Source organism: Notechis scutatus, chromosome 1, assembly GCF_049901735.1.
Source record: "Notechis scutatus isolate UNSWTSFEM ecotype Mainland chromosome 1, rNotScu1.2, whole genome shotgun sequence".
NCBI classification, from domain to species: domain Eukaryota; kingdom Metazoa; phylum Chordata; class Lepidosauria; order Squamata; family Elapidae; genus Notechis; species Notechis scutatus.
This window is the reverse complement of record NC_142009.1, coordinates 182,867,933-182,883,893: the sequence shown is the minus strand read 5'-3', so window position 1 is coordinate 182,883,893 and position 15,961 is coordinate 182,867,933. Positions and strand designations below refer to the sequence as shown.

The 15,961-nt window shown below is 36.7% G+C and overlaps 1 protein-coding gene across 1 annotated transcript in view; it reads left to right on the top strand.

The window, feature by feature from the left end:
• ZNF804A (zinc finger protein 804A) overlaps nucleotides 1-15,961 on the top strand; it is a 252,906-nt gene that overhangs the window by 220,546 nt on the left and 16,399 nt on the right. The window contains exon 3 of the mRNA XM_026667885.2: nucleotides 12,040-12,170. Coding sequence (XP_026523670.2) covers nucleotides 12,040-12,170 — 131 coding nt within the window. The remainder of the gene's footprint in view (nucleotides 1-12,039; nucleotides 12,171-15,961) is intronic.

The following is a 15,961-nucleotide window of genomic DNA, read 5'->3' as shown; positions in this document are numbered from 1 at the left end:
TTCTGTAGCTGGGGTTTTCTATAGTGGCTAGGGTTTTGGTGCCATTGAAGTCAATGCTATGACCTGTGGCTTTCATGTGTTGGACTAGTTTGGAAGTGTGTTCCAGCTTTTTTACTGCATTTTTGTGTTCACCTAGGTGGGTACTTATTCTTCTATTGGTCTTCTACAGGGGACTTCATATATGCCTTGGTTTTCCAGGTCAATTTTATCTTTGGGGTTTCTTAGGATGGCTGCTATTTTTGTCTGTTTTGAAGGCAGTCTTGATGTGATGCCTGTGTAGTATCTTACTGATTTTGTCTGTAGTATCTCTTATGTAGGGCAGGACAGCTGTTCCATAGGTCTGTTCATCTTCTAGGTCTCCATTATGTCTCGGTGTGTTTTTGTGGATCAAACCAGTGATTTTGCTTTTGTGGAAGCCATTGACTGTCAGTACTTTAGTCAGGGTGCATAGTTCAGTCTTTATGTGTTTATGCATTTACTCGGAGCCAAGCCGCACTAAAAGCCTCCAATACAGGAAACACAATGTTGCCGGCCAATCAAGACAAAAAAGGCTACAAAACAGACAGAAGATATTAGAAACACCAATCAAGCAGATCACAGCAAACTCCAAGACCAATAAACACAGACCAAGACTCCCAACCAATCAGGATGAGGAAAAAAACATTCTGGCACAGCGTAGGCTAGCACTAAATTTAAAACAGAAATGGCTGTGAAAGTCTGACTCACAGACGAACATTATACAGAAGCCTGATGATGGCAGATGAGATTCTGCCGAAACGTTGCTACAACTTCAAAAGCCCAACTATAATGACGTGGGAAAATACCCGAACAAAGCTGAATTTTTATATATATATATATAAATATTTATATATATATATTTATATTTATGTATATAAATATGTATATATTTATATGTATATGTATATGTATATGTATATGTATATGTATACACACATATATACATACACACACATATATACATACACATACACACACACACACATATATATATATATATATATATATATATATATATATATATATATATATATATATATATATATATATATATATATATATCCCAACATTATTATGAAAGGGAGAATGTACTAACAAATTACCAGGAACACTGAAAATGCAAACAATGGATTTTTTAGGGGAACTTATCTTTTAATTTAAATTCATTCAATATAACTTCAAAGATATTGCCCACAGTGGAATAAAATATTGCTATTCTTTTTTGCTTGAAACTGTACGACAGTAATAGATTTTGATCAATCCTCTCTCTCCCTACCCCCACCCTCCAATTTTTTGAAGCAAGATTTGTTTTTCTAATTGCCAGATTTGGACAAAATATGATGAGTCACTCAAAACTGATGTCCCCCAAGTTTTAGTAACATTAATCTCTACATTTGGCAACTGCTAGGCAGGACTGTGTTTATTTTATGATGCCATTTCTAGATCTGACTGCCACTGATACAACATTATATTAAGAGGAAAGCTGCCACAAGCCTCCGGCTATAACAAAAATCGGATGGGTGCAATCTGATTATAAAATGAAGAACATTGTGTGTGGGTTTGCAAAAGAGCATTAAAAAACCTTCTGTCTTCCTGTGGATGCAATGTGTGCATTGGTGTGTTTTAAGACAATTGCCTGAATCTGCTTAAAGGACCACTAGGTCAATATAAATAGGAAAAAAAGCAGTAGGAAGTTAAGTTAAAGTCCCACAAAATAAGCAAGAACTTCTTCAATAAATTCAATATTGTCATATTGAAGCAGAATGGAACAATATTACTTCCCCTTCTGTCATCAAATGCATTTAGTGGCTTGCAAAAATATCCTGATTTAATATCAAAGCATAGGCAATCTCATGTTGACTTCACCTCCACAGAACAAGGAATTGGAAGCTAAGAATATTGCCTTATGGGTTGAGCCTCATAGTAATGTTGTGCAGTGTCCCGAAATTGTGATAGCTTATAATTTAGTCCTCTATACACCCAAAATTTAAATTTACCCATCATATTTAAAACTGGATTGGAAGAATGAAGTGAAAATGATGAATGTAATCACCCTGTTTATAATGCATCTCAGCCTTACTGTATCTCAGAAAAATCCTTTCTATGTTAAGACATATTTGTCTGCTGATTAGTAATTGCTGTCAGAGCAGGGAAAACAGTGGAAGGAAGTAAAGCCCCTTCCAATCCCTTTCATCAACAATACCAAACCCAACCAGAGATGACTTTTGTCAAGTATTGCAGGGGGAAATGTTAAGCAATCTTTTAGGTGCCTATGGGTCATAGTAAACCATATGGGGGAAAGGAAAGGAAAATATTGGAGATCTACAAATTTTATCATTTAATTAAATGATCGCCTCGTGTCATTTTCATCAAACATATGAGACACTTTCATTAAAAAAAACTTTGTAAAATGTGCAGCCTTTCTAAGTATAATCATATTACACTTGAAATTCTTAACAATTTGTCTTCCAGAATATTCAGTTATTTATTTATGCTAAAAGGCAATGCAAGTATGGATCAAACTACCAAACTTCCTGAGTCATAAAGGAAAGACGCATAATTTCTATAAATTTATAATTCTACATTTTAGAAAGCCTGTTACTTTGTGTTACAACTAGAAAAGGAACATCGAGGGAATAATTAGGACCAGTCTAAGCAACATGAACAGAGAGATTTTTATTGTTGTGATAGGCTTGTATATACTTCACATTTTATAACTATAGCTGAATCTGCTCCATATCATAGTTTTCTGTTGTTCAGGAAGGGACTACTTCACTGAATGAATTATTTCTAAGATGGAAATGTGCATTTTAATGGGCATGCATTCTAAATGAATTGGAAATAGTAAATGTTTGACTCAAAAAACCTATGGGATAACATGTTTAAAACATTTCCTTAAACTGTTTGGGTGATTGCTTTAAAATGCATCATTGCTGAGCATTAGAGCATATAAAACACTATCTATAACATGTTCATTGTTCACTAGCAAACATGGTAGGTTTTTCCTCCAGTGATTCTTTTCATGCTTTTTTTTCATTCATTGAAAAAAAAAAGTGATTTTAGATATGTACAGCAATAATCTAGCTAAATGTCCATTTGTAAGAGGAAAAAAACCCATAAAAGACGTGTTCTTGCAGATTCTCAAAAGGTCATCCTTGGTTCCAGCAGTAGTAAACAATTTCCATTCAGTTTCCAACTTTTCCTTTCTGGGGAACCATGTGAAGAAGATTGTAGCCTTGCAGTTCCAGCAGGCTCTGGAGGAAACAGATGATATGGCACTGTTTCAGTTGAATTTCAAGCTGGGGTTTGGTACCAAAACACAATTGTTCACATTCATGGATGACCTCTGGTGCCCCTGGGATGGGGACAGTGCATCTATCTCAACCTTCCTTGTCCTCTCATCCGTGTGTGTGTGTGTGTGTGTGTGTGTGTGTGTGTGTGAAATATCTTTAATGTGCTGATGAGACTCAGTTATAAATCTTTCTCAGTCCAGATAGGGAAGAATCAGTTCAACTCTGAAAAGACTGAGTGACTGTGGGTTTTGGGAACTCTGCATCTAGTGATTTTCCAACATTTACCCTGGATGGGGAACACTTCCTGAAGCAGAGCTGGTGCACAATTGTTGGGTTTTCTTGGACTCATGTGTCCTGCTTGAGGAACAAGTGGGAGCTATGACCAAGAGAACCTTTGTACAATTATCACTTATACACTAATTGCATCTATTCCTATTCAGGAGGCATTGCTTGGGGAAACCCATGCCTCCCATTTGGACTGTTGCAATCCATTGCACATGGGCTGCCCTTGAATAGCATTGAAAGCTCAGCTGATCTAAAATGAAGCAGCATATGTAGTATTGGGTGCTCTCTATATAAGAACACTTTGTATGTGGTGCTCTGGATTCCAGTAGACTTCCAGGTGCAATTCAGGGTCTGATTATCATCTTAAAGGCTCTAGACAGCAGAACCAGATTACATACAGGACCACCTCTCCCAGATAGTTCCCACTTATCCTACTAGACAGGGCAGAGTGAGCATGCCCTGGGTCTCCTCGGTCTCCAGAAGGCTATGAAGTCCTGGCTATTTCTACAAAAGTCCACAAAGCAGACTGTGATGTAGTTTCAGCTGTAGCTGTCATGTTGCTACTGGGATTTTTTTTTAGGCCCAAAACATGGTTTTGTTTTTTTATTGTGCATTTTAACAGGCATGCATTCTAAATGAATTGGAAACAGAAAATGTTTGATTGTGATTTGACTGGCTGTCTTCAAATGTTCATCACCCGGAGTGCCTTGGTAGATGGATGACCATAAAATATATAAGTATGTATGGGTGTAAATAATAAATAAAGCAGTGTTGCCAGCCCTGTTTTGTTAATGAACTGACAAGCACACTTACTAATTTGATTTATTATATTTTTTATCAACCCAATATAGTTTGTTGCTTGAAGAACACTTGCTTTTATCCATCCTCCACCATCTCTCAGTGCCTTCTTTGAATAATATATCGAGATCGAGATGCAGTTTTAGCAGTATAGAGCTGAAGGCAAAGAATCACTTATGTAAAATTAAGCTAATACTGGAAAAGGAGACAGAAGCATCTTTCTTGGAGATGAGGAGGCATTCGTGTTCCCATTGGATATCTCTTTTTTGCCTTTGGAAGGAGGAATTTGGGACTGGATGCAGTGGTGGGATTCTACCAGTTTCCCTACCAGTTTCAGTGATCACGCACTTTGCACGTGTGTGCATGCACCTAATGCGCATGCACGCAGCTTTCCAAACACCAGCTGAGGCTCTGCCACACCATTCAGCTGAGAGGATAAAGCACAGGGGCAGGTGGGGAGGGCCCATCCTGTGCTTTTTTTTTTCTTCTTTCTCCTCTCAACTGATTGTTGGAGCTTTTTTTAACTACCAGTTGGGCCAAACCGGTAGCAATTTTTGCTAACGGTTCAGCCAAACTGGGCCAAACCGGTAGCATTTCACCACTGACTGGATGCCTCCTTAGTTACTTTAAGGCAGTATTTCTGAAACTTGACAACTTTAAAATGCACAGGCTTTAATTCCCAGAATCCCCCAGCCAGAACTTGAAGTCCATATATCTTGCCAAGGTTGAGAACTACTGCTTTAGGACTATCATTTTAAAAAGTTTTAAGATAGATAGTTTCAGGATAGATAGAAAAATTCTTCAGTTGTGGGGGAAAATAACCTCTTCCCCCAATGCTGGGCTGATACTTTGCCAAATTAGTATTTTAAACATCAAGGATTTTATCCCCATAAAATAAAGCGAATCATTTAATGGTGGCCCAGTTTGACATGAAAAAGATCAAAGAATTCCATGTTCACTGAAGACATCTGTAGCCTCATTGTTTTTAATAATTAGCTAATCATGGATTGTCAAACATTATAAACCAAAAAAAAAAAGAGGGGGGGTTGATCCAAATTCCTTGCTTACGAAAGGAGGTTGCCATGCTATTAGTACCCTGAAGTGCCTAACATCTTCAGTGATCCAAATGCATTGTAATTGAATTCTAAACTCCTTTTAGTGCTAGGCTGCATTAATCATGGTATGTACTCAGAAAATTGCCCACGGCTCCACTAGGAGGATCCCGATTAGGGTCACTGACTACTCCACTGGAACATTATTTAAATGAAAGAAAAATATCAGATCACTTCTGATAGTTTTTTCCCCTTTTTCCTTTAAAGCCAGGTAAACTAGTTCAGCGTATTTTAATGTCTTCAAACAGCAAGGTCAGGATATTTTGCCTGGCACAAATAAGTATATAGAAAGGGGAAAATAACAGGTTTCCCCAATATTAAAATGTTCCATTCTTTAAACAGATGTAGCGTTATTTGTATATTTGTATCCCGCCTTTATTATTTTTGCAAATAACTCAAGGTAGCGAACCTAGCCAATGCACCTTCCTCCTCTTATTTTCCCCACAACAACCTTGTTAAATGAATCGATCTGCACATCCCCATTCCCTTATTCCCAATACTGCTAACATCTCTATATTGGCCTTGGTCCTGTGATTTCTCCCACCCATGTGAAAGTTTCCACTTATTCATAGAAGCTTAAGTCCCCTGCCCAATCCTATTCTACAAACAGAGCACTCATAATTTAAACCCATCCTTGAATTTCTGCCACCCTTATCCGTTTCCTCTTCTATTTCCTCTTTCCATTTATTGTGCCTCTAATGTTCTTCTGTATGCCTTCCTGTCTCCTGCTATAATTTTAGGGACTTCTAAAATTCAGTCCTGCCCATGAGATGGACCATGTTCCTCTCGATTGTCTTATATCTACCTAAGAAACTTACAAGGTTACAGCTTGACATTCCATCAGATACCTATTTCACAATGACTCTCACTGTCCACTGAATCTATCCCAATTCACACAGCAATGCTGTACTTTCATTTCATAAAATCATAGAGTTTATAAAGGGGCTATTAGAGCATCAAGGGCCACTTTTTATTGCAGAAATGTAAATGAAAACACCCTCAGCTGCTGTCTAGCTTCTGCTTCTGCTTCAGATCATCTAGTGGAGGAAAGTCCACCATCTTTCTAAGTAAAGTTTTCAGTATAATTTTTAATGTTCCTTCCAAAACTTGTAAATGCTATCATATACATTTCTTTTAAGGCCGAACATACCACATTTATCTCTCTGTGTGTATATTGCACTAAGGCTCCTCTGATACTCCTCTGCACCTGTTCCAGTTTCTCTGAATCTTGCTGAAGTGTGATGCCTAGTATTGAAATAGTACACAATGGTCCAGAGGGTAATATGTTTACATTCTTCTTGTGTGGCCACATTAATATTCAAAGAACAGAACATGAATATTAAATCAGTTTCTGTACTTGGAGTCTAATGAGAAAAAAGGAACGTAGAGTATGTCCAGGATCATAGCTGCAGAGTATTCTCTCTTATGATGGAGAGAGAAATCCAAAGAAGAATTAACTTTCATAAAAAGAAGTCTCAGTGTGAGGATTTATACTATTTAAAAGATCCAGATGTTTTATTCAAACAAGGCTACTTTCTCATTGCTAGAGACTACAAAGCTTTTAACCTCCATCTGAAAAATAGTAATAGTAGAAGTCATGGTTATTTAAATTGCTGTACAATGTATTGGTACTCCTTAAAATGCATTGGAGTTCCTTAAAAAGTAAGAATGGATCATTGAAATAACAACCATTTCAAGTATAATCATTCACTTTGCCTCTTTTCTTGGCATCTTTTCAAGAATTATGAAAGCATATGAACAAACATATGTGTGTGTACAGTCAAAATGAGAAAAGGGGGCATATGGAAACAATAAAGAGCAAATAAATATTGGTTGTAAATGCACTGCATAACGATTTCTATCAATAAAATAAAATAAAATAAGAAATGAAATCTCCAATTATATTAGTGTAGCCAGCTACAATTATAAATTTCAGAGTTAAATTATGTTAGTTTCATGAAGAAGTATATCTCAGTAGTAACCCTAACCATAGGAACAGAAGCTGTTGAAACTGTGAGTGTTCTATACGTACACTTAAAATCCCATTTAACAGGACTTGTATTTTCCCATTACCACAATACCTTATACACCTTACTCTTTTATATTTTATTCCATTAAAATCTTAGCAGATCTATAAATAGAGGACTAAGAAAGATGGGTTAGGTGGAAGACCAAAGAAGGAGAAGGAGAGAATGAATTGCAGAAGTCTGAAGGTCCCCAGAGACTTTGTGGCTTTATTTAAATCCTAAAGACTGCAATCAAATGATAACTGCAGATCATCACTTCATATCTACTCATTAATGACTTTATGCATGCGGTTGAATGCTTTGATCCAATCAAGACAGTTCTCAATTTTTAAAAAATAAGAACAAAAGTAAACTAAAAACTTGGGATCTGTAATGGTGACAGCTAAAACTGGTAAGACAAGGAGCAGCAATTCTCAGGTCAGGAAATAATATTTTATATGTAGACGCTAAAAGTCCATAGACTCAAAAGGCAGGAGAAAAGAGCCTAGAATGTAAACCTTAAGGCACATTTACTGAAAGACTTTGTTTCCATACTCTGCAGCAGTCATATTTTCTATACATACATGACTTCATCATTGTATTCAGGAAAGCAGTTGAGGAGCCAAGTTATATTTGGGAACCTTAGGTTAGTGCCTGAAGTTTCAAGATTACAGTACTGTCACACCTTGTGTGAAGTTAACTGCATAGTAAATGTGTATTTACTACTCTTACTATGTAAGAACAGAAACACGGAGAAAAGGAAATGTAAATATTAGCCTCCCAAATAAAACGAAATGAAAACATCTCTAGTAAGAATGCTACTGGTAAAGAAGCAAAATCCTGGCAGCTAAATAGAAAATCGAAAAGAAAAAAAAACAACCTAAGAGCAATGGGGAAAAAAAAACATCCTTCAGGACAGCTGAAAGTCTTATAGGAAAGAAATACAAATGAAGAAGAAAAACCCAGGAGACACCCTAAGGAAAATGAGATCTATCAATCGGAGACCAAAGATGCTGAGTGTTTCTAACTCTAACATCAAACCAAGAAGTTTCCAAATCTTTGAAGTAAATAAGTGAGAAGTAAGTAATAAGGAGTACCAAGTGAAGAACAATCAGTTGAGTAAGTTATGCTGCAGAACAAGTATTACAAAGAGTTGATTTGGTTGCAAAATACGAGGTTTAGAGAAAATTCAAGTAACTTTTTTGTGGAAGGACTGATTATTCTGATTATTTTCCCCCTGACTTGCATTATTCAAAGATGAAGTTCTTACTCCATTTGCATGTTTGTAGGGCATAAAAAACAGGCTTAAGACATCATTAGCTGCACTGGTTTAGAGTAATGTTTATCCCCTTTCTTCTGACAATATTCTGGACTACCACAAGGTGTTCTCACTGCATATTTTACAAACATTTTGTTTTATTCAGTTTTCAAAACATGCATATTTTGGATGCAATTTTCCATTAACATTTGTTGCTAGAGAGCTACATATTTTCACGGGATTATTTACTTTCAGTTTCTGTTCTAGTTTTAAAATGCAGCATTAAATAAATTCATCTTAAAATTCAATATGAACAATTTTCTCCAACTTACTAGTTTGATTTTTATAATTTGTTACTAAGAAAACCTGTGATTATATTAATATAAGTGCTCAGATAGACAGCAAAATATATTTTCCTTATATACTTGGAAATCAGAGCAAACTTTTTAAATGAAGCCATAGGGCAAAACACTGAGAAATTTTGGAGAGAGAGGGGGGGGAGGGAGGGAGGGAGAAGGAGGGAGGGAGAGAGAGAAAGAGAGGGAGGGAGGGAGGGAGGGAGGGAGGGAAAGAGAGGGGGGACTTGAATTCTGTTTCTTTGCAGGTATTCATGTTACTCTGAAAATATTTTTCCTGCAATTTGTTTATCCGAATATCTGTCATCACAGGCTTCATTTTTATGAATTCAAACTTGCTTAAAAAAAAGGATCCTTGTCACAACTGGTAGTAGTTTTAGGACAGCCTTCCAGGAGAAGGATTGCTACTGCTCGCCATAGTGTAAATATTTGTTTTAAAAGTTTGCTCTTAATAAAGTGGTGCAGTGTTTGGTTGATTCATCTGGCCATTTTTATTACACTAATGGAATGTGTTTATCTTCCAAGATTGAACATGTAATGGGTTTGATTTTTGGAGCTTGTCTGGATACACAGCAGATTGAAAAGTTTAATCTTTGATTAACTCAATGGAATGACTATGCACACTCCTCTTGTGCTGTGCCTGTGCGGGCTGAACTCTAAAACAGCTTTAAAAATACTGTCACTTTGGTCATAACTTGAAAAGTGTTCATTTTGGACTGAGGGTTAGTGCAGCCTCGGGCAAAAAAAATATTCAGCAGGCATGCCTTCCTAACTTTCTAACATGTTAGGACAAATTTTGGACAGTTGAAAAGTCAAGCAAAACAGAGTTACTGTTTGTACATTCAGATTTTCTGTTGATATTAGAGTAGCTTCTAGATGTGCAGAAGGAGAAAGTTTGAAATCTGTCTTGAATCTTCAAGACTCACGGCATTTGCTTGAGCAGCAAGTTGAGGCCATGGTTAGTGACATGTTTTCTCAGCTTTGGTTGATGCGCCAGTTGTGATCCACCTTTGTGTAGGAGGACCTAAGTACAGTAATCTATGCCTTCATTAGCACCCAACTGGGCTGTCCTTAAAGACCACCTGAAACTTTAACAAGGTGACATCTCCCATAGCCTCTTGATACTGTAACAGAATTCTGACAGTATGATTGTATGTCTAGAGATGGAGATTTATTGTTGGTGTACCAACAATGTGTTGTCCCATACATTGTTGGTGTACCAACAATGTGTTGTCCCATACATCATCCAGCAGCTTTATGTAGAGTTTAAATAGGAGCAAGGAGAGTGATGATTCCTGTGGCATCCCACAAACCAGTGACCTTGGGCATGAGCTCTCCCCACTAACATTTAATGGAATCAGCCTTGGAGAAAGGAGTAGAATTATCACAAAATAGTGTCTCTTCTTCCCATTCCCAGCCTTCAGATTCAGTTCAGAAGCACACCATTAACATACATATTGAAAGCCACCGATTAAGTGAGAAGGATTAGAGGACTAGAAAGCCTGCATTATTTTGATTCCAGTCCTGCCAGAGGTTGTCCAAAAGTATACTCAGAATGGCTCTGAATCTACTGAAAGGAATCTAGATCTGCTTCCTCTAGTGTTCTTTGATCCTGGTAACCTCATCTACAATCTTTTCCCCAAAACAGAAAGTTGGAATTTGGTTGGAAATTATCTAACCTTATTGCATCCAGCGTGGTTCTTGAGGAAGAGTGCAGATCATCAACTCCTTAAAAGAGCTCTTCTTCAAAATAAGCCATAGTTGATTATATAATAAGGTAACCCATAAACGATGGTTTGTAATGATAATGATAAATTGCATAAAATGCTAAGTCCAGAGTAAACATTTTAACTTACTTTGAGGTACAGACCAGGTGATTGTTTTATTCTGCTATTTATGTATAGTATAAGACCACAAATCAGCTAGGATTAAAGCCCATTGAATTCAGTGGAGATGAATGATAACAAACATAAGCTTGCAACGTGAGAATCTTTCAGTAGACAATTAAAATGACATTTAATAAGGAAAGATTAAACATTATATCTTACAATGGGAATCTTCCAGTCAAACAATTAATTTTGAATAGAGGATTTCTCAAGGGAAACTGAGATTTATAAGGCAAAATGTTTTTGGAAATAATAAAAAAACCAATTCCCCAAAATGCACATTCCCCCAAATGTAAGGAATTCTGTCTCATGTTAAACTAATATTTTTAACAATAAAGAAATAGAGCATTTTATTTAGTCTCTGCCAGGAACTACTTTATTTTTTTCTTGATCAATTCTCATGGGATTTCATGAAAAAGAATAACTGCTGAAAATTATTTCAAGGAGAAGAAATTCTCAGTAACCTCATATTTAGAATATGGTTTTCTGATACTTACCTGGTTAGGAGATGGCCACATTGTGTTTTAAAATGTATAATGTTTCAGTGCTCAATTATTGTTCCAACATCCCAAATTTGCTAACTTCCCATGGATCAACTTCCTAATGGAAGACAGTACAGAATAATCCTCCTCTAAACTATTTCCACTGAGTACCAGGGTTGTTCAGAGTGATGAAGCTATGTGAGACAAACAAGAAAAATAACCACTACAGCCACTTCAAGCATATTTATCAATAAAGTCAAAAGTACCATGCCGAGAAATAAATTCTAAAGTAGCCTGTGAATAAGATAGGAAAATGGAACACAGAAAGAGATTTTTTGAGAAATTGAAAGGCAGATCTTACTATGTATAAAAATATAAGCAGCCCCAAATTTCATCATAGCAATGCCAGAGCATATTCATTTCTTCCCGTCAAATAGCATAGTCAACACTAAATTGTTGTATTGCAAGGTGATATCTTCATAGAAGTTCCTTTCTTTGCATTAATGTTTTTCTTTTTCTTGCTTGCTTCCAATTATTTCTAACAGAGGCTCAAGGAGCTAAAACAGAGGGAGTTTGCTCGGAATGTAGCATCCAAATCAAGAAAGGATGAAAAGAAACAAGAGAAAGCTCTTCAACGCTTACACAAGTTAGCTGAACTCAGAAAAGAAGCTGCATGGTGAGTGAGAAGTTATTAAAAGGCAAAAAAAAATCAAAGAAAGGGAGGGAGGGAGGATATAATTGACCATTGTGATCTCAAAGCAGAACAACATAAATATTTATTCCTGACAATCTGTACATGACAATTAGATTTGGTACAATGCAAAGAAATAAGCATTTTAAAAGTATTGTTGCTTTTCAAGAAAGTTAAACATTCAATAAATTGCATACATTTAATTTAAAAACATCATCGATAGTGGTGTCTATGGGATGGCAGAAGTACCATTTCAGTGCAAGCTCATCCCATTTGAAGGCTGTGATGACACATCCAGCATCAGTTTGACCACTCACCCTCAGATACCACTGATTGTGTCGTGTGTGTGTGTGTGTGTGTGTGTGTGTGTGTGTAGGAATGTGTGTGTGTGTGTGTGTAGGAATGTATATATATGTGTGTGTGTGTGTGTGTGAGTGTGTGTGTGTGTGTGTGTGTACATATGTTTGTATTTATTGATAAAGGCAAGCAGAGGAATTAAAGTCAGTGACAGAGAACTTAAGTATTTGAAGGAAAGAGATATTTTGGTGTGCTGTTGACTCTATGCAACATTTTCATTAATACTGCTGGGAGGGAGACAGACTCTCCTATCTCTGCCAAAAGAAGAAGGTGAGATGAGTTTTGTGAGTTATCCCATTCTTCTACATATTTGTCTTCTTTTTGAAAATGTGATCTAGATCAGGGGTCTCCAACCTTGGCAACTTTAAGACTTGTGGACTTAAACTCCCAGAATTCCTCAACTAGCTTTTCTGGCTAAGGAATTCTGGGAATTGAAGTCTACAAGTCTTAAAGTTGCCAAAGTTGGAGACTCCTGCTCCGGATGATTAAAACTGTGTGGATAGGACTCTGGAGATTGTAAATAGAGAAGGAATAGCAATTTTCTCCTTTCTGACATTAGGAACCTTTTGCTGGATCCAAAGCTTTTCATATCTGAAGTCCTTCCCTTCACAGAAAGAACATTCTATATCCATCTCATTGATTATATCCCATCAAGTCATTATTGACTCCTAGCAACCACATACATAGATTTTCTCCATGATGACCTATCCCCAATCTGATCTTTCAAATGTCCCAACAGTGCACCCATTGCAAATGTAACTAAACCATCCACCTTGCTACCAGTTGTCCTTTTCTTCTCTTTCCTTCTACCTTTCCCAGCATTAGAACATTTTCCAAACATCTAGAACTTCATATAATTTGTCCAAAAATGGATCATTTGAACTTGGTCATTTATACCTCAAGTGAGAAAGCTGGTTTGCTTTGTTTGATGATCCATTGGTTTGTTTTTATGGCTGCCCATGGTATTCTCAGGAGTCTTCTCCAACACCCAAATTCAAAGCTGCTAGTACTGTCCTGTTCTACTTTTTTAAAATTCAACTTTCACTTCCATTGACTATCAAGGAAATACCATGGCTTGCATGATACTGATCTTTGTAGGAATTGTTGAATATTCAATGAGGAGAGTCTGTGACATAGATTTCCCTCATTGGTTTGTTTTCCAAGTGGGAAAATGAACAGCTGTCAGTGGCTGAAAATTTGGACAGCGACCTGTAAAACAACCTGCAGGAAAGCCACAGTCAGTTTGTATTTTACCGGAGCTGAATAAAGGAGTTCCTTAACCTTGCCTACACAGTCCTGCCTCTTTATTCAGACACCCAATTTAACAGGAATAGACCCATCATGGCATTGAACTGTCTTTTCCAAGTCCTTCATATCTTTTCTATCATGTGCAACTTTCCAATATATTTCTTACTTGTTCCTTCACTGTTAGTGGTTGATCCTGAAAGACAGAAGTGACCCACCACTTATCTTCATCATCAGTTCTAAAGCTGATTGTTCTACCTCTTGTCATTAGTTTGGTCTTCTTTATATTTAATTTTAATCCCTTTTTTTCACTGTACTCTTTAGCATTTAGTATGAGGGCTTGCAGATCCTTCGTGTTTTCAGCTATCAGTGTAGTATCATCAACGTAGTACACATTGTTGTTAATTTTTTTCTTCCAATTTTAATGCCAATCTCTTCTTCTAATGTGGCTTTCCTTAATATGTATTCATGTTATAGGTTAAATAAAGAAAGGGAAATATTCAGCTTTATTCCACTCCTTGGCCAATCTGGAGACAATTTGTTTCATTGTGTTCAGTCCATATTGTGGCTTCCTGACTTGTATATACATTTTTTCATGAAGACAATGACATGTTCTAGGACTCTATTTTCTGAGTACATTCAAAGCTTGACATGATCAACACAGTTGAAGGCCTTTCTACAATCAATGAAGCACATAACCATTTTTTTTTTAAAAAAAACCACTTTCTCAATCATCCAGCCTTATCAGTAATAACTACTTGCAATCCTTGACAGGAACAGCTGGCATCTCTTTTGCTATGTAATTTCTTTATTCCATGTAATCTGTATTGGATGAACCATTATTTTGTTAGCATGTGAAAGTAAGGATATTGTATGATAGTTTACATCCTCTGTTGTCTCCCCCCTTTTTAATTAGAATGTAAATTGACTTATTCCAATCTGTTGGCCTGTGTTGTCCTTCAGATTGGCTGGCACAGCTGTTTAGAACCTTAAATGATTCTTCTTTTGCTTGCCATATTTCAGTGGGTGTTCCATCAATTCCTGTAACATTTGGACTTGGTCATAACTGAAGTGCTGCTCTGAACTTGGGTACTGCTGCTCTGAGCTTGGGTACTACTACTCATTTATTAATTAAATCAGTATATGGATAGTAAACTGAATTATATCTTTCAAAGATCCTGGAGCACCAGGGAATTGCCAGAGGACTGGGAAAAAGCTGATATAATTCCCATCCCTTTCCCAAAAAGGGAAAAAATAGATTCAGGAAACTATAGACCTATCAGCCTGACCTCAATACCAGGGAAGATTCTGGAAAAGATAATCAAGCAACAAATCAGCCCACACCTAGAAGCAAACATAGTAATAACCAAAAGCCAACATGGGTTTGTCAAAAACAGTTCATGCCAGACTAATCTTATTGCATTCTATGACAAAGTGACAAAATTAATTGCTGAAACTGGGTATGTCTAGTCTGATGAAAAGAAGGACTAGGGGTGACATGATAGCAGTGTTCCAATATCTCAGGGGCTGCCACAAAGAGGAGGAGGGTCAAGCTATTCTCCAAAAGCACCTGAGGGTAGGACAAGAAGCAAATGGTGGAAACCTATCAAGGAAAGAAGCAACTTAGAACTAAAGATAAATTTCCTGACAGTTAGAACAATAAATTAGTGGAACAACTTGCCCCCAGAAGTTGTAAATGCTCCAACACTGGAAGTTTTTAAGAAGAGATTGGATAGCTATTTGTCTGAAGTGGTGTAGGGTTTGCTGCCTAGGCATGGGGTTGGACTAGAAGACTTCTAACTCTGTTATTTTATTTCTATTTCTAAACTTCAACCTCATCACATATCGGACCTGTTTTGGGAACTTCCTATTACATACCAATAATTTGGAAAATAATATTTGGAAAATAATATTTAAGCTTTCATGTCAGGTATTTCTTTTAGTTTAATCTGTAAAGAAGCATCTATATCGAAGTTGCTATGTAGATAATATAGATACTATACATGAAATATGGTCTTGGACAGCCCATTAACACACATATGAGCAATTAATAGCCAGTGGTCTGCCAAAGGCTTGAATATAATCTGCTATTACCGTATTTGCCGGCGTATAAGACGACTGGGCGTATAAGAGCACCCCCAACATTTCCACTCAAAATATAGAGTTTGTTATAT